This window comes from Phascolarctos cinereus, unplaced genomic scaffold (genome assembly GCF_003287225.1).
Source record: "Phascolarctos cinereus isolate Bilbo 61053 unplaced genomic scaffold, phaCin_HiC Scaffold_1;HRSCAF=81, whole genome shotgun sequence".
NCBI classification, from domain to species: Eukaryota; Metazoa; Chordata; class Mammalia; order Diprotodontia; family Phascolarctidae; genus Phascolarctos; species Phascolarctos cinereus.
In genome coordinates, this window is record NW_027555514.1 from 161,460,095 (window position 1) to 161,480,162 (window position 20,068).

The window sequence follows — 20,068 nt, forward strand, 5'->3', positions numbered from 1 at the left end:
AAGGCAAGCATACAGATTAATATAATATAATCCAGCACTTTAGTAACTGGAATATAGCATCTTCTAGGCTCTTCCCAGGCCACCTTCTTTTCTCTCTCTGGACTTTCTCCCTTGGTAGTTGTTTCTGCTTCAAAGGCTCCATTATGATCTCTAAGAATATGCTTCTCAAATCTCAGTATCTCTACTCTGAACACCAGCCTCACATCCCCAAATGCCTTCTAGATGTCTCCCAGATATCCAATCAGAACCTCAAACTCAACATGGCCAAAGCAAATCTTTTCCCCTAAACTTAACTTTAAACTATCATTTCTCTGCTGATACCTCAGTCTTCCCCGTTATACAGATTTGAAGCCTGAGCTACCTTTGATTTTTCAATCTCTCTCATCCAGTCACTTGCCAAGTCTGGCTAGTTCTTCTTCCACATCTCTCACCATAATTCTCCTGCTCCATGGTCACATCACCACCACCACCACCCTCATTCATGTCCTCATTGCCCCTCACTTAGACTACTACAATAGCCTCCTAATTATTCTGCCCATTTCCAGTCTCTTCTTTCTTCCTCACATCTATCAAAATAATATCCCTAAACCTCAGGTCTGACCCTATCACACTTTCCCAAAAACCTTCTCCAGACTCACTGATTTTAAAAATCAAATCCTTGACTTGGCACCATGCCAGTCTTGCTCCAGTTTGCTTTACCAGCCTCATTTCACATGATTTCCTTTCATACAGACATTACAGCCACATTGGATCAACAGCAGACTTCTCAACCACAGTGTAGACAGGATCAGTATGGGAGAATCAGCAGAAGGACCAGGGGTGAAGGAGCCACATGCAGGCCACCCCTACAATACTAAATTCACCCCTAGACATTTCTAGTCCATATCTTATGCTCCTAGTTATTAGCGTTACTAACTACTCTCAGTTAGCGCTAAGAAATTCCCCCTTACTTTATATCTCTTCTGCTTACATTCCTTTCATCTTCTGGAGCTCACCAAAACCTACTTTCACCTGAAGACATCACATCTTTTGTCACCCTCTGAAGGCTGATGGCTTCTTCATTCCCACTCCCTGGTACACAGGGCCAGGAAGAAGAGTTGACATGCTCCCTGTTCTCTAATGCTACTTTAAAACCTTCTTTCTGCCACCATTATTTAGGAACTACCTTTCTTCCTTCAATAATAATAATAATAATAGTCATAATTACAGCTAGCACTTACATAAAGCCTATTATGTTCTAGGCTTTATGGTAAGTGCTATACAAATATCATCTCATTTGATCCTCACAAGAAACTTGGGAGGTAGGTGCTATTATCATCCCCATTTTACAGATAAGGAAACTGAGGCAAACAGCTGTTAAGTAATTAACACAAGTTCACATAGCTAGTAAATATCTGAGGCTGGATTTGAGCTCAAGTCTTCCTGACTCCCGACCCAACACTTTCTACTCCACCATCTAGTGGCCTCAAATCCTTGTGGCTACCACTTTTGCCAGGTCTCGCTTCACCTTCCCGGCATATTTAGTGCCTGGCTCATAGATTCCTTTTTCATAGTGACCTCTGGCCCCTTCAAATACTCTAATTCGAAGGCTACAGGTTTCTCAAGTTCTGTGGCCTCTGTCTCTAGTTTACCTCAACTATACATAGGTGATATCCTAGACACCTTCTACCCATTCTCCACTCCTACTCAACAAATTCCCTTCACGTGCCAGAATTTATAATTATTGCTCTGTATATGGTAGTGATTAATAAAAGCTGGTTCAGCTCAATTTGTTAAAATGAAAAGTAGGAAAGGATTTCAATGGGGAGCAAAGTGTGTGGAGATTATTCTAGGTATGGGACCTGTCAGTGAACAAAGTTACAGTGACTAGAGAGGGCCAGGCAAGATCAGGATATGCCACGTAGTTCCAACTTGAATGGAATGTAGTATGTGTTAAAGAAAGTAATATGTAAATTGGGTTGGAAAGGTAGCTTGGAGCTAGAATGTGGAAGACCTTGAAAACCAGGCTAAAACACTGATCTTGTGTTCAGCAAGTAATGGGGACTTGTGAAAAAGCTGAAGGTTTTTGAGCTGGGAGACGATGTAATTGGATTTATACATTATGAAAATTGCTCTAGCAGTGGTGTGAAGGATAAATCGGAGAGAGGAGAGACTGAAGTCAGGGAGACAAGTAATTTTCCACTATTTTCTGAAATACCCCATTCGCCATCACTATGGTGTGCTTCCTGGAAGATCCTGAATTCTTTTTATACAGACTTGGAGACATGAAGAGCCATCACTGGTATTTCATTTTGTGTATCTGATTACTTTTAAATATTTTCTACACGTTTTTGTTTGTCTTATAATATGTTTTCAAGTCTCTTAAATGATGCACATAGGTTTTACCTAAATATTCATAGTTTGTACTCTCCATTCTACCTCCACAAAAAAAGCCTTTTTGTTCACTGAAAAAAAATTCAAATAAGTCAATCTGTACATAAAACAGAACATGTATGATGGCTGCAGAATTTCCTAGAACTACTAAATCCATAAAATAGAATTGATCTCTTCTGCTACTATGTCTGTTTCTTAGAAATACAAGATTAGTTTGCCAATAAATTCACTCTTCTTTATCTTTCTTGCTTTCTTAATTCACTGAGGTTGGAGTTAGTGGAGGAGTCTTTCCCAGAGCAGAAAAATTAACAGCATGTACCAAGCAGCCAGCCTTTGAAGACGACACAGTTGTACCAGCATTATCATGGACGTGCAGGACTGAGATTATAAGTCACACTGACACACAACTTTACAGTTTACATTTTCTTCACTTAACAAGCATGTGAAGAAGATAAAGCAGGGAAGATTATTCCCATTTTACAGATGAGAAAACTGATGATCAGAGAGGTTAAGTGATCTGCCCATGGTCATACAGGGAACCATACAGAGCACAGGAGCTAGGTCTCATAGGTCCACAGAATTTAGAATTCCAAAGGACCTTAAATGTTCTATAGTTTTCACTTCACAGAGGAAGAAATAAAGATTTGGAGCAGTGAAATATCAACTAAAACCCTGGTTTTCTGGTTTCAAATTCAGTTGTCTTTACACTGTGCTACACTGCCTTAACACAGTGCATGGCACATAGTAGATTCAACGTAAATGCTTATTCTCTTCTCTTCCCTTCCTCCCTTCTTTTATTATAAAATGCAAAATTGCTAATTTATATGTAAATGCATTATAGTATCTTATTTAGAAACATCCCTTTCCCCTCTATTACCAAGCTTAGTTACTTGCAAAATGCTTTCCACTGGGAGTAGAAATGTGTGCTCTAATTAAAACTGGCTCTGGGAACACATTGTATGATTTATAAATATAATATCAACAGGAAAGCTGCACCAGCAACCCCCCCACATACAGTGAACTATTCAAAAACAATCTCTGGCACAACAAGCCTGTGAAGTAGATGAACTACATTTGCTTTTGGAAGCTGTTTAAATGTTCACTTCTCTTCCATTCCCGACACAATTAAAAAAAAATTTGTCTTCATGTTAAACTGGTTGTTCAAATACCAGTGGCATCTAGTAATGACAGAAATATTAAAAATGTGTTTTAATATATTTATGTTGATTTCACCAGGAGACACGCACAAAGTATCAAATTGTAATGCTAGTAAAAATGAATTCATTTATTTATTTACTCAATTTATATCTGCAGTGTGAGGCTCTAGGCTAGGACACCATGAAAGACTTCTAAGTCATTCCACTGGGCTCCCCTTTGACACACTGGGATGACACATTGGTTATTATTTAGCAAGGTTTTTCATAAACAGAGTCACAAATTCTCAGAGTTGAAAGGAGTCTTGGAGTTTATGTAATCAGACCAGTACCTCAACAAGCCATGTGGAACAGTGGAATCAGGAGTTAAAAGACTCTACGTTATCATCACTACGTTCCACGGCAAACCACCTAACTAACCTCTAAGAATCACTACAACATAGTAATGATCATGGTTTTGTATTCCCCTTTTCACCTAGCTGTCTTCAGTTCTCCCACCAATTTTCAATGTTTATTGTCATTTTCTAGATAAAGCCTGTTATTCACATCAAAAGACCAACATCTTTCCCCCTGAAATATAATCAGTTTTTTAAAACATGTAATGTTCTGATCAAAAGTATATTATTTGATATTCAGCAGCATCTCAAAATTTAGCATACAGTATTTCCAGAAATTAAGATATGAAATAAACCCATCACATTTTCTCTAAACACATCAGAACCAGAAGGCTCTGTAGTCAGGCCAAGAAGTGCTGAGCATGCCTAGGTTTAAAATCTCTTGTTAGCTGTTTGACCGTGGGCCAAATGACTCAGTTCCTTGATCTGTAACATAATGGGGGTACACCACTGGGGGTTCTTGGCATCTTTTTGTGTCATGGACCCCTTGGCAATCTGGGAAAAAACCTATGGATTCTTCCTTAGAATAATGTTTTTAAATGCATAAAATAAAATGCATGGGATTAAAAGGAAAACAAATTATATTGAAATAGAATTATCAAAATGTTTTAAAAATATGTGATCTCTAAGATCACTTTCATTTCTAACAACATATAATTCATAAAACACACACACACACACACACACACACACACACACACATTCTACTACTATCACTAATCATGACCAAGAACAACAGTTAGGAAGCATAGTGGATACAGCACTAAATTTTGATTCTGGAAAATCTGAGTTCAAATCTAGCTTCAGATGCTAGTTATAAGATCCTGGGCAATCCACTTAACCTCTGTTTGCCTCAGTTTCCTCATCTGTAAAGCAGAGATGATAATAATAGCACACCTATCTCCTAGGGTTGTTTTGAGGATAAAAATGAAATGATATTTGTAAAGCACTATTAAAAAAAACCCTACAAAACACTAGCTATCATTAACAATAGATCTTATCATTTGTGATGCCTGGTCGTACAGCAGTACCAAGGACAGGGTTTCAAATCCTATCTATATGAAATGAGGCCAGTAACTTGCCCCTTCCAGGAAGCAGTTATCTTGCTGGCAAAATTAGAGGAGTGCTGTACTACATGATCTCTGAGGACCCTTCTGACTCCAAAACTAGGAGCTGATAATCTTAAATGGCTTACTGATAATAAAGAGGTACTGTTAACAAAAATTAGAGAACTGACATGGTAAAATCACAGATAAAAATGAAAAACACTTAGAAACAGAAATAACAGCCTCTGGGTTTTCAGCAATACAACTGGCCTTTATAACACAAACCACTTAATAGCAATTTTAAAAGGTAATTGGGGGGGGGGTGCTAAGTTCCACATATTAGTTCTAAGCTTCAGCATCCAAGAGATATTTCCTAGGAAACCAAAACATCCCAGACACAAATATTGTGAAATGCAGTCCCCCAGCATGTAATTTAAATTCACCATTAGGATTCAGAAACCTAGGTCTTCCTAATGCCTTCCACAAAAGGAGCCACGTGCCCTGTGGCCAGACAGATTTAGTAGGGAGCTGAGATCAGCCTTGGAAGAAAGTAACAAACACCATTAAAGCTGATAAATAAGAAAAGCCAGTATCTACCCAGGTCGCTGCCTCCATGCTGTCTAAGCTGCATGGTGAACGTGCACATTAGGGGTTGTTACTTACTCTAGGGATTCCCGTATCAGTAATTCACAGTAACTGCCGAAGCATAGGAGAAAAAAAAGCAGGGGGAGAGGGGGAAAGGGGGATTGCTTGACCTTTCTGAGTGAGCAAAAAGTCTGCATTAAAAGATATTATAAATTTATTTTGTTATGTTCTAATACATTTAATAACTAGATCTGGGCTGACAAACCAAGGCCAAGAAGAAGCCTTTTGAGGACCCCCTTTTAATTAATTAATTAATTAATTGATAATAACAGCAACTAGCACTTTATCATGTTATAGGGCTTGCACAGTGCTTTGTAAATATTATCTCTTTTGAGCCTCACAATAACTGGGAAGTTGGTGTTATTATTGTCCCCATTTTACATGTGAGTAAACTGAGGCAAACAGAGCGTAAGCGATTTGCCCAGGGTCACACAACTAGTCTGAGGCTGGATTTGTACTCAGGTTTTCCTTACTGCAGGGTTCAGCTACTTCTGTGTGTATATATATTTATATGTGTGCATGTTTATACATGTGTGTATATATACATATATATGAAGAGAGCTATTATCTAGCATAATTGTGAATCACATATAAATAGATGCTTATAAAATGCTGGTTGAAATATAATAATAAAAATAGTATTTAAAGTTTGCAACACTATTTTGTATATATCTCCTTTGATCTTCACCATAACCCTGTTAGGTAGATACTATTATTTTCACTATTGTATAGATGAGGAAACTGAGGCAAACAGGGTTAAGTGACTTGTCCAGGGTCACACAACTAGTAAGTGTTTGAGGCCACATCTGAACTCAGGACTTCCTGACTCTAAGTCCAGCATTCCATCTACTTTAACACTTAGCTGAAAATAGTCTGCTATCTTGAAAAATTTAAACACTATCCTCTTCCCATTTGATTTATACTAGTAATTTGCTAGCAAACAATTTTCATAGATTGATCAGAGATAAATTTCAGCCCAAACCATATTTGAATAATCATGAAGTGTAAACAATTGAGGTTTTACTCCATAGGTAAATAAGAAAAAATAAACCCCATAATGGAGGACTCAAATGAGAGGGATGTGGTAGCGGTGGGGATAGTATGCAATAGGAAAAAATGGAGAACCAAGAAATAGGGTGGTGTGCTGGAAAAGGGAAGGATGATGTTAGAGTCAGGAGCTCTAGATTCAAATTCTATTCAGACATAAACTAACTCTGTGACCATGTCAAAGACACTCAAACTGCCTAAACCTTTTGTCTGCTTCATTTCATATTCCAGAGCCATATTTTCAAGCATGTCATTTTTTGTTTGTTTGTTTGTTTTTACTGTCTTCCCCAAAAGATGCTGCTACTCAAGATTCAGTTATCTGGATCAGGGATTTTAACTTTTTGTATGATTGACCCTTTGGTGGATGAAAAAGTCTACAGACCTCTTCTCAAAATAATGCATTTTTATTGTAATTGAATGAAATGCTAAATTTCAGTTAAAGGTGAATGAAAATAAAGATGTAATTTTCAGTTAATAGTCCCCCCCAAACAAATCTATCCATGAATGCCTTTGGAGTATGGGGTCCCCAAGTTACGAACCCCAGATCTATATGATCAACTTTTTGCTTGTACTCAATTTTGACTACTGCAAGAATCATAGAGTCACAAATTCAGTGAGTCCAACCTCCACATTTTACCACTGTGGAAAGTCCAGGGTCACATAGCTAGGAAGTATGTGTATCAGAATTTGAACCTGTCTTCCTGACTCTAAGTATAACAGTCTACCAAGTCTCCCATGAAATGCTGTTTCTTGTTGCCTTTGGACAAATAATAAACCCAGTTCTAGTAATTCCTTTATTTGTTTCTTCTATGAGAACCCTATAGTCAGGAATGAGCCGTCCTCATTCCTAAATGAAATCTCTATAAGGATTTAACATAGCACCAAATGACAGAACCTTCATTTCACCTTTAAATGGTAAAAAAACCAAAACAAAACAATTTATTCATTTCCATTCAGGTGTTTTTCCCCCTCAAATAATCAAAAACGTAAAATATGTCCTTAAAATGATAATGAGAAATGGAAAAAATGTCTTACTAAGCATCTATTTCTATCTATATCCTCTCAAGTTAAATTGCAAACATTTTTCTATGGAAAAAAAATACATTGACAAAAGTACATCAGCCTTAATATTAACTCTTCTAAAAAGTCATAGAAATTTAGGAACTGAACAATTCATACCAAATGATGACATCTAAATTGATCATCTGAAATTATACAAGACTTTCTCCCACAGCCATTTGACGAATACCATCCTCAAGAATTCCCTTTGAGGACAAAATGAGAAAGCTTTTTTCTAGTCTTACTTGTCTCCCCTAATGACACGAGGATGCTCCAATTGACCAAGATACATCATTTATACAAAAGTATTTAGAGGATGTACACCTCAGTTTCACGTGAGAATTTTAAAACCTGATCCTTTTTCTAGATATTTCATTTTGTATTTGCATACCCAGTTCTTTCTTTCATTCTTCCACCTCTACCTACTGCCTGATAACTTCCATTCTAACTGGAAAGCAAAGGTATGTAATGGGAGGGCCATGGATTGACTCCAGTTACTACTGTCTCAGGATAGGTGTGAGTTCTCCATTTATCCACATGGGAGTTAATCTTAGGAAAGAGTAGATGGGAAAGGCACAACGCAATGCCACGATAGTCTTGTGTTCCTTTCTTCCCAACAGCCTTAAAAACAAATATAACAGAAGGATTTCTTTCTAAAATAAGATAAAATAGTGTCTCGACAGGAGCCTTAAATGCTATGGAGCATATATAAACATGCCCTCAATGAAGCCACTCTGCTAGAGCTGACTGATCAAAATGTCAGGGCACTCTTAAAGTCTTTTACTATGAATGCAATACTGAATATTGTACTTACAGCTGCATAACCAAGTATAAGTGATTCGGACTTTCATAAATATCTTCCAGAGCAACGATATTTTCATGCTTAATTCTAAAAATTAAAAGAGAGAGAAACAAAGATTAGAGTAACTTGTCATTAAATTTTAAATGAACAAAATTCCATATTAAAGGGGAAAAAACCCACGATTCCACTACTAGCAACTAAGAGCGCCTTCCTTGCACATAGCTAGCACTGGATAGATTCGGTCATTTGAATCCTGGCTGGGGTAGGTCTTTAATCTCTCTGGGTCTCAGTTTCCTCATCTGTAAAATGAAGGGGGCTAACCCACATGATTTTTTTACAACCCCTTTAACCTATTAATTCTATGAAATGAATCAAATTGTACACAGTCTGAAATGTGTTCTTCCTCCCAGAACTGTACTAATTTATTTCAATGGCCCCAGCCATATTCAGGTGTTGGGACTAGGGAAAGGGGGACAGGGAGGGGAGAGGCATAGGGGAGGGAAGGGCTTCATAAACCTAAGTCCAAACACTAATAGTAACACATAAGGAAGAAAACAAACTATCCTACCAGGTGCCAAACCATTAAAAAGAGACCTTCGTACTGACTAGTATGGGCTGTCCATCTTCTCTATCAAGTATCTCCTTAAGCCCCCAAATACCTGTTACTGTGCCAGTCTGCAGGACAGAGAAAAAAAAAATTTGAGGAGGCTTAGAGATTGAGAAACCCCCTCCTACAAGCCGTTTGAGCTCAGAACCTTAAGGCCCAATGCTTATTTAAAGCTTGAGATTTCCAGAAAAGAATCATTTCATTAGCCAATGTGCTAATTAATTGTTCACGGAAAATCCTCTCCCTTGGGATTTTACTGCTCCGCAATTTCAGCTGCGTTCAGCTGATGTGCATCCTCACTAAAGGCTGCCGCTGTTTAACAGCAAGAACACTATATTATTTAATTAGGGGAAATGGAGGCAATTTTCCTAAATGTGAGAGCAGCCTCTCCCTGCCTCCTTCTTCCCCTCTAGAATCACACGGTCCGATAAGTTACCCGGCATCCAAGCAAAGCCCAAAAGAATTAAGATGAAATCAATGGGTGGCATTTGGGGGGAGGGGGGGTTGTTGCTAGTTTTCCTAGTTAATACAATTTGCTGATAAGCTGAAACAGTGCGAATTACATTCAATTCACATTTCACCCACTTCTACTAGAAAATGCGGATGTTATCCATCATCAGATTGATTTCAAAAGGCTTACTGTGAGACGCCAGAGAAAGAATTATATCAGTAATATCAGAAAAACATTATATTGATCCGACAAAATGAGTCAGCGAGTAAACCAGGAAATACAGTTAATTTAGGACTGCCCGCCAGCCAATCTCGGGAGGTGCAAGGGAATGCCTGCCCAACTTCCTGAGCCTGGGGCACTATATTTCTGTTACTACATCTGACACCATATTAAGTGCGTCTTTTTTGTTTGTCTTTTTTTTAACAACCTGCATCATACTGTTAGCTCATCCTGGGCCTGTGGTAAAATAAAACCCCAAGTCTTTTTTACCTGATGCTAGATCAGAATTCTCCACTGTGCATTGTACTTGGACAAGTGAGATTTTTAATCTATATATAACACTTGACATTTATTTCTGTTGTGGTTCAACTTGTTCAGCCCGGCCCAATGGGCTTGGGTTTCAAGCCTATCAGAAGCATTTCAGATCTTGACTATATCCTCAGTTTTATTTGTTATCCCAGTCTCCTGTCATCTGCAAATTTGATATAACTACCTCCTAGATTTTATCCAAGTGGTTGAAAACAAAGAGTAACAGGACAGAGGTATAGGCAAAGCAAACGGTATTCCACTAGAGACCTCCATGCCAGTTCACGTCTAACATTATTCAAATGATTGGATGAACCAGCCACAAATTCACCAGATTGCCCTAAGAGTCAGTGGGGAGAAAAAGGGAGAGTCCAGAGTCTCTATTACACACCAAATAAAGGTCAAACTACTTAGCATGCCATTGAAGATGTTCTACAATCTGGCTCCAACTTACCTTTCCACCTTCATCTGAAACCATTCCATAACTTATCACTCATATTCCAGATAAACTAGACTCCTGTGCTTTTTAACTTCCTAGTTTTTCCTGTCCCTTCCCCCCATCTCTGACTGTTGGAATCTTGCCTCCACTTCAAGGCCCAGATCAAAAGCTACTTCCTCTATGAAGCCTTCCTTGGATAGTACATATTACACTAGTCAGAAATTACCTCCTTTCTCATCTGATCTCACAGCAATTTGCACTCCTCTTATACACTTACCATAGTCTAATTTGTATTTTTTTGTGTGTATATGCCTTTCTTTTTCTACTTAATTGTGAGCTCCTTAAGGCAATAAGTGTGACCTTGTTTTCCAATCTCCCCTTAGCAAATATCCTAGAGCCAACTCTTACTGGCTTGCAAGAGTTGATTGTTAAATTTTCATTGTGAATATTTATATTTCAGAAATCAGCAAACTATAAATTACGGCTTGGGTTAATGGCCTTTTTGATTTCTAGCCTTAAAGTGATGGGGAGAATATTAAACTTACATATTAAACTTAAAAGTGTGCTGGGCATACAATTTTTTGAGGGAGAGTCAGTTATTAAATGTTTACCAACACATCCCTGAATATTTACAAGGTGCGTGTTCTTTATGTGGCCATGAGCCAACTATTCAACCGCTCTGAGCCTCAAGGTGTCATAAAGAAAGCATGTTTTCAACGGAAAAATGCTAGATAAATGTGACTAGTTGTTAGTAAATATTTGAACGACTGAATGAATTAACTATAATCTAGCATATTAATGGTTTTGGTTGTTGTTGGCCATTCAGTAGGGTCCTATTCTATGTGATCCTATGGACAAAGTCTATGGGGTTTTCCTGGCAAAGATACTGGAGTAGTTTGCCATTTCTTCTCCATTGTGTCCCCATTTTACAGATGAAGAACTGAAGCAAATGGGGGTTAAGTGATTTGCCCAGGGTCACACAGCTAGTAAGTGTCTGAGACTGGATTTGAACTCAAATCGTCCTGATTCCAGACCTGGTACTCCATCCACTGAACCACCGAGCTCCCCCATGTTGATGTTCTACTTTGTCTTAAAAGTCAAGGTAGGGGGAGGTACAGTGACCTAGAGATGGGGTCTTTGGAGGAGGGGTTGCTCTAGCAAACAGATACTATCATAGCTGTAGAAGAAATATCTGAAATTGCTGCAAGAGCTAACAGAAAGATTTCATGGGCATAGGGCTTTCAAATAGACAATTTGTGAAACAAAGAAGAAAGGGATGTCAGATGTGTGTGTGCAGAGAGCAGAAGTCTGGACACTCCTACTGCTACAACCCTATGGATCAAACCAATCATGGACTGCCTGGAAGCAGGAAGACCCACCTCCCCCAGGGAAAGGAAAAGGGAACCCTTCCCCCTCTCCCCCTCCCTCATCTGGCCCTAGATTGCCCAGAAACCCTCTGTTGAGGTGGAAGACCCACTGCCTTTTGCACTATCACTGCATCCTCAGGTCCTCCAAGTTTTACCTATTGGTATGACCTAGGTACTTCTTGGCCCTAACACCTGCCCTGCTGCTCTCTCTACCTTTAGGACTTCCAATTTCTCACATCTGCCCTGCAGCTCCCCTCTCTTTTATATGTTGTCTCCCTAATTACAGTGTCAGCACCTTTAGGGCAGGGACCAGCTCCCTTTTCTCAAAGCTCTTAGTAGGTTCTCAATCTATGTTTCTTTATTCATTCAAGCCACAATCTTTCCTACTAAAAGAACTTTTTTTGCGTGAGGCAAAAATCTGAATTCTGCAGAAGTGACATGAAAGGAACCATCGCCATGTCACTAAGGGCACCTTTAGGAGACAGAAAATGGCATTTAATCTTAATTTCATTTGGTAAAGTGCCCAGGCCCAGTAGGCACAAAGAAGCATTAGCCACTGCCTGTGTACGCAACATATGTTTATAAAGACAAGCACGGAGCCTTGAATGTTAAATTGGTGTTTACTAAATGTTTGTTAAACTTGTAAAATTAAAATCACCTTCAACTCTTAACCCTGAAAAAACACAGGGGACGGAAGGGAAGAAAAGCTAAAAGGCTAAAGGCAAAAAGCAGATTGCTTCAATGCAGAGAACTCCCTGCATGGTCACTGACTCAGCCAAAAGGAGAGACCCTCTGCCAGGGCCAGGAATACATATGAAAATGACATCATTTTTAAAAAATCATCACCAAATGCACAGCCCAGCACCATGCCAAAGGCCCCTCAGTTGAGAACAGTGTCATAGCATCACAGACAGTTTAATACTGGATGCTTTACTGAGATGATGCATCCTCTCTCCCTCCAGACCAATCCTTCCCACAGTGCCAGGATTCAGGCTGCATTGTTCCGTCTATGCTAGGGATCTTTGGATCCTCTCAAATCTGACCCTCTGCAACCCATCAAAAAGATAGAATATGGTGGAATCGATAAGTTGCTCAGAAGGGGAGAACAAAAGATATACCTTTTCTTTATTTCACAGAGATGAATACCTTACTGTGGCTGTGTCTTCAGGCTGAGAGTAGAATGCGTGAGGTCAAGGAGGGGAATACAGTTTAATCAGGAAGGGGCAGATCAGGACAAGGTGCTTAGCAGGGAGGGGTAGCTGGGGAAGCAGATGGTGACTAAGAAGAGACAAGGGCAGTCCTGATCCTGTTGACAGGGTCACCGAGAGGAGAGGTTTTGCTACCCTCCATCTGGTGCCCAGATGTTTGGGGAGAACTCCCCCAGGCCCTTCTCGAGGGTCATGTTGCCCAGTTTGAAAAACACAACCCTGAGGATAAAGGCTAGCTTAGCTAGACCTATAGAATAAGTAAAATATCAAAGGTCGAGTCACTCTCAATGTCATTAACATTAAATCTTTTTTTTCTATATAGATAGGGGAAAACTTCCTATTTGTCAAAATAAGCACCCTATCCAGTATCACATTGAACTATTTAAGAAAATGCTCCAGAATTTTGACAAATGGTTCCTTCTGCCTAGGTAAAGTGTTATATTGTCTTGGGATTTTACAATCAAATGAATTCCTTCTCTCTTAAAACAGATTATCATATTTAAAATATGGGATTCCAGTCAGACTGAGATATCATACAAGGGAACAAAGGTTCTAAGAAAAACATGGTGTCAAAACAGGAAGAGAAGTTGTGGCATTCATACAGGCTGATTTATTTAGCTGACTTGCTCATAGGGGTTAATAATGGGGGTCTATGCTTTCCTCACTTTTTCCTAACCAGAAAAGAAAAAGTCAAAATCCTTCCACACCAGCTTAAAGCTAGGCCTCTCCTCTAGACCCTTCAAACTCAGGACCAGAGGTCATAGGGACACCATAGCTCCAACGAGATAATTTTTCTAGGGGAAATCTAAGTGATTTTAAAAAGTTTTAAGACTATACTTGGGAGAACTGAGTCCAGTCCTGACCACATGTGTAGGACATTATATTCATATGACACATATCACCCTCCAAAATCTAGTCTTCATCAATACCATGTTCCTCTACTTTTCCTTTCTTTCTATCTTCCAGTTCAATCATATACTCTTAGCTACCCCCTGAATCCTTTGCCCCATTGTCCTATCACCAGTCTTGACTTTCTAAATTCCAACTCTGAACTACTCCTACCATCCACCTTCTTTCCTATTCATGCATGGCTAAATGCTACTGCAGAAAATCAAGCAACGTAAGACAACTGGGTTTACAACAAATTATGTTCTCTGATCTCACCTGGGCACTCACTGCTGTATAGCAAACCTTGTATTCTGCCCGGACTTACTCTATCCCCCTCTGCACAGCAGCTGTTCCAAACTTCCTTTCTTCTCAAACTATCTCTTCTTACTTGCCCATCAGTAGAGAACCTCACCTCCTACTTAGATGACAAGGAAATGGAGGCCCACTGCAGCAAACTTCTTCTTTTATTCTCATTCCAATCCTCAAAACTCCTCCTCAAAACTGAAGGGGGATGCCCATCAACTGGGGAATGGGTAGGCAAACTGTGGTATATTGTTGTGATGGGATATGATTATGCTATAAGAAATGACAAGCTGGATGCTTTCAGAAAAACCTGGAAAGACTTAGACGTGAACTGATGCGAAGTGAAGTGAGCAGAACCAGGAGAACATTATACATAGTAACAACAGTATTGTTGGATAAAGAATTGTGAATGACTTAGCTATTCTCAATAATACAATGATCCGAGACGATCCCAAAAGACCAACGATTAAACATACTATCTGCCTCCAGAGAAAGAAGTGATATTGTTTGAATACAAACTGAAGCATGCTGTTTTTCACTTTCTTCCTTTTTCCTTTGCTCAAGACTTCTTGTACAAAATGACTAACATGGAAATGTTTTGTGTGATTGTACACATATAAGCTATTTCTGATTGCTTACCATGGTGGGGAGGGGAGAGGTATAGAGAGGGAGGAATAGAATTTGGAACTCAAAACTTAAAAAAAAATGTTAAAAATTGTTTTAATATGGAATTGGGGAAAAAATTAAAATATTTAATATGTATATACATACACACACACACACACACACACACACACACACACACACCCCTCCTCCTCATCCTTTCTCTCCTCCTTCGCTCAGTCTCTGTTGACAAGATGAGCCTTCTCTTTGCCAAGGTTAGCTCCACCACTTGTACCCCTGCTTACGTGCCTAACGTCTCTTTCTGGAATTTGCTCCCTCAGTCATTCTCTCTCTTTCTCTCATCTTAAGTCTCTCCTGATTCACTGGATCCTTCCCTAGCACCTACAAATGTAAGTCTCACTCGACTTAAAACAAAAGATCCTTTCATATGACCCTGACATCTTGCCAAACTACCATCCCGTAGCTGCTCCCCTTTCTATACCTAGCTAGGAAGGGTTGTCTGCGCTCACTGCCTCCATTTCCTCCCTTCCCACTCCGTTCTGAATTTCTCATAGTCCAACTTCCAGCCCCCTCATTTGATTGAAACTGCTCTCTTCAAAGTTCAAAATTATCTTGAATGATAATGCAATGGCCTTTTCTCAATCCTCATTCTACCTGGTGTTTTTGTGGCTTTTGACATCGTTGGCCCCCGTTTCCACCCTCAGCCTGCACGAAAGCACTTTTCTCAGTCTGCTCGGTTGGATCATCTTCCAGCGGCTGCCAGGAAGTGTGGGTGTGCTCCCTGGCTCTGTCCTCTGTACTCTCTGAGATCTCATTAGCTTCCATAGATTCAGCTGTTATCTCAATGCCAATGACTTCCAAATTTATGTAGCCATCCCTTGGTTCTTTCCTAAACTCTAATCCCACTTGCTAGACATCTCCATCTGGATGCCCCATGGGCATCTCAAACTTGACATGTCCAAAATGGAACTTGCCATCTTTTCCTCTAAACCTACCCCTTTTTCTAGTTTCCCTATTTGAAAGCCGCAGTAGCCTTTGTTACCCAAGTTTGCAATCTCAGAGTCATATGTGACTCCTTTCTCTCCCTCACCTCATCTCATATCTGTTGTCAAGGCTGACCCATTCCATTTACAGAACACTTCTTACTTCTCTCCCCTTCTTTTCACTCAAACAGCCACCACACTCGTTCAGTCCCTCATCACCTCTCTCCTGAATTACTTCAATGTCTTCCTAATTGATCTCCTTATCCTAGTCACTTCAATGCCTCCTCCACACAGCTGCCAAATCGATATTCTTAAAAGAGAGGAACTTACTTACTTGCTAGTCATGTGACCCTGTACAACTCTCTTAACCACTATCTTCTTCAAGTTCCTCACCTGTAAAATGGGGATAATAATAACACCTGCTTCCCAGAGTCATTGTGAGACTCAAAAGGAGATAATGTTTGTAAAGCGCTTAGTACAGAGCCTGGCACATAGTAGGTGTTTAATAAATGCTTCTTTCCTTCCTTCCTCTTTTTCTCCCTCCTTCTTCCTTTCTTCCTTCCCCCCTTCTTTCATTCTTTCTTCCCTTCTTTCCTTCCTTCCTCTCTTCTTTCCTTTCCATCCTCTCTTCCTTTTCTCACTTCTTTCTTTCCTTTTTTCCTTCCTTCTTCCCTTCCTTCTTTTCTTTCCTCCCTCCCTGTGTCACTTCCCTAATTAAGAAGCTTCAGCACCTCTAGGATAAAATACAAACACCTCTGTCTGGAACTCAAACCTTCTGACAATCTGACTCTAACTTATCTTTCCATTACACACTATGTTTTAACTTACTAGCTGTGTTATCCTGGGCAAGTCACTTAACCCAGATTGCCTCACCAAAAAGCAAAAAAAAAAAAAAAACCAAACCCCAAAACACTATGTTTTAGCCAAACTGGAATACATGCTATTCTCACTCATACCGTTCCATTCCAACTCCAACTTCTGTCTTGGCACGAACTGTCCCTCCTTCCATTCCTGGAATATTCTCTCTCCTCATCTCCATTTCTTGGGATTCTTCCTTCCCTTGGCTTATTCCAAGCACCTCAAGAGACCTTTCTCACTTCCCCTAGACAGTAGTGATTCCCTTTCCCCTTTCATTTACTTATTTGTGTTATCCTCTTCATCTCCCTCCAAGAAGAATGTCATAATAATTAACATCTTATCTCATTTGATCCTCAAAACAACCCTATGAGGTAAATATTATTATTATCATCATCTCCATTTCACAGATGAAGAAAATAAAGCTTGGAGAAGCCATAATATTTGCCCAGAATCACACCGTTAATGTCTGAGGCAAGATTCGAACTCAGGTTCTCCTGACTCCAAAATCTAGTACTCTGTCCATTGTGCCAGCTTTCCCACGGTAAACTCTCTGAGCACAGAGACCATTTCATTTTGTGTCTGTACACCTAGCTCTTAGCACAGTAGCTAGCATATACTATGTGAATAATAAATATTTACGGAACTGATTATGTTATATGCATAGACCTATTCCTAGTTCAGCAATGACATATGAATCACTTAGGTCCCCCCACAACAGCATCCACTATGGAGGCTCCCAGAGTTATACTTATAGCCTATTGGCCCTCTGACATGGGGCTTCATTACCACACACTTGGATGACTACCATAGTTTTTGACAGGTCACTCTTCTTCCTTCATCCTTCTGCATGGGTCTGCTCAGGGTACCTCTCAGCTCAAAAGTCTTCAGTGGTTCCATTCCCCACCTTCTACAAGGAACATTTCCTGTCATTCAAGGGTCTTTACAATTTGTCTAAAGTTACAATCAGTCCACATTACTGCCAAGCCAGACTGCTCTCTAGACCCCTGAACATGCCACATGCTCTCCCACCTCCTCAATTCTTCTCACACTGTTTCCTGAGCATGGAATATCCTTTTTCCTCTTTCCCTGATGAATTCACACCTATCTTTAAACACCCTACTCTACCCACCTCTTCTAGGAAGCCTTCTCTGATTCCATTCTGGAAAAAACAGCCACACCCTTTATCCCCAAACTTCATACAGCACTTTGTCCTAGCCCATTCTAATGCACTTTGCAGGTTTTATTGCATATTACAGTCATATGTGTTAGTGCTTTATCCCTTTATTAAACTCTAGGCTCACTGAAGATGGGAGGGGGGTGTCTATATTCTAGCTAAACTCTTTATCAGACATGGTTGTCTGCATACAATTACTTAATAAATACTGAATAAATGAGTGACTTTCCAACAAGAGAGGTAAATATAAGATAACAGGACTGTGGAATTGGAAATAGCCTCATAACAGTTCATTTAGTGCAAATGCTAGCAAAAAAAAATTACGAATTCTACCTGTAATATCCTCTTGAAGATCCAAAGAGACAAAAAGCTCACTATTCTCTGAGGCAATCCATTCCAATTTTTAGAAGGTTCTAATAATTATATAATCATTTATTAATAGTCATGAATGATTATACTATAATAATAAATAGCAATTAATAATTGTCATCTAATAATTAGATAATAATCTCCTCTTGAGCAGAAATACTCCTCTCCATAACTTCTACCCACTTTTTCTATCTCTGCTGTAATCCCTTTTCTCATCAGTTCAGTAACCATCCCCTACCCACAAGTCACCTGACAACACTATTTCACACCTAATGTAGAACCATATGGAGTTTTCCTGCTTCATAGCAAAATTACATTAGCTTGCGCATTTCCACACAGACTTATTTAAAAAACACAAAAGGCTCCAAAATTAGATTTTCAGAGTCATGAAGAATAAAAGTTTTCCATCTGGGAGAAGATTTAGAGGGAAGCACATGATCATTCATCTATTATGAATGATAGACCAGCAGTAGCCAAACCACTTGGGGCTGCACTGTGGAGCAATTGGACGAGAAAAATTTCTACCTAAGCTGTATTATTACTTCTTTTGTTTCTTCTTTTTAATCCATACTTTAAATGATAAAGCTTCATGGTAAAAAAAAAAATCAGTCCTAGATAAACATTCTAATAATCAAGTCAACAAGCATTTATTAGTACCTACTTTGTGTCGGGCACTATCCTAAGACTTCTGTATACAAAGAAAGACAAAAAGTGATCCCTTCCCTCAAGGATCTCACAAGCTAATGGGGGAGACCAAATGAAAGTAACTTCATATAAGCAAGCTATAGACACAATAAATTGGAAATAATCAACAAGAGGGAAGGCACCAGAATTAAGTGGGCTTGGGAAAGGTTTCTTTCAGAGGGTGGGACATTAATTGAGACTTGAAGGAAGCCAAGGGTAGCCAGGAGGTAGAGAAGAAGATGGAGAGAATTCTAGACATGGAACACAAATTCTAATGCTCCACTGGGATGTGTGAAGAACAGTAAGACCGGTGTTACTGAATCTCAGAGAATGTGAAGAGTAGAGTGTAAGAGGACAGAGAAATTAAGAAGGAGCCAGGTTATGTGGGGGCTTTGAACAACAATCAGAGGATTTCATATTTGACCCTGGAGGTAACAGGAGACACTGGAGTTTACTGAAAATGGAGGTGGGATAGTCAGACCTGTGTTTTAGGAAGATCAATCTGACAACTATGGGGAGGATGGACCAGAATAAGAAGAGACTTTAGGCTGGGAGACTATTGGGAGCTGGGAGCTGTTACAATTATCCAGGTTTGAGGTAATGGGGGCCTACACCAGGGTGGTGGCAGTGTTGAAGGAGAAAGATGGCATAAAACTCCACATGGATACTCCCTCTAAATAACACAGATCATAATATATCCACACCCATTACCTTTTGCCCTTGATTCTCATAAATTTGCCACCAGAACCTTGAGGGTTGTTCTCCAATTCTGCCAGCATTGCTTGAATACCAATGGAGCACATGAATGCCCATCTATTATTTCTCACTTTTCTCCATCTGCCCTTCCTACCTCCCATTCTGGCCATACGTCTCCTAATGACAGTTTTATGCTGTTTCTCATGAATAATTCTTGTTGTTAAATGTTGCAACATACTTATACCCTTCATGTACCCTTTGGCTAATGCTTAACTTTATGTTGTCAGAGGCAGTCTGTGTCTTGGAGTCAGAAATAATGACAAAACCAAGATGGTGAGGTAGGCAGGGCCCATACATTCTCAATATTCTTT

General features: G+C 39.5%; 1 protein-coding gene across 1 annotated transcript in view; it reads right to left on the bottom strand.

Annotated features, from left to right (window-relative positions):
* The window catches only part of CAMK1D (calcium/calmodulin dependent protein kinase ID), a 488,172-nt gene that overhangs the window by 161,661 nt on the left and 306,443 nt on the right, over positions 1–20,068 (bottom strand). Inside the window, exon 3 of the mRNA XM_020999741.2 lies at positions 8,534–8,608. Coding sequence (XP_020855400.1) covers positions 8,534–8,608 — 75 coding nt within the window. The remainder of the gene's footprint in view (positions 1–8,533; positions 8,609–20,068) is intronic.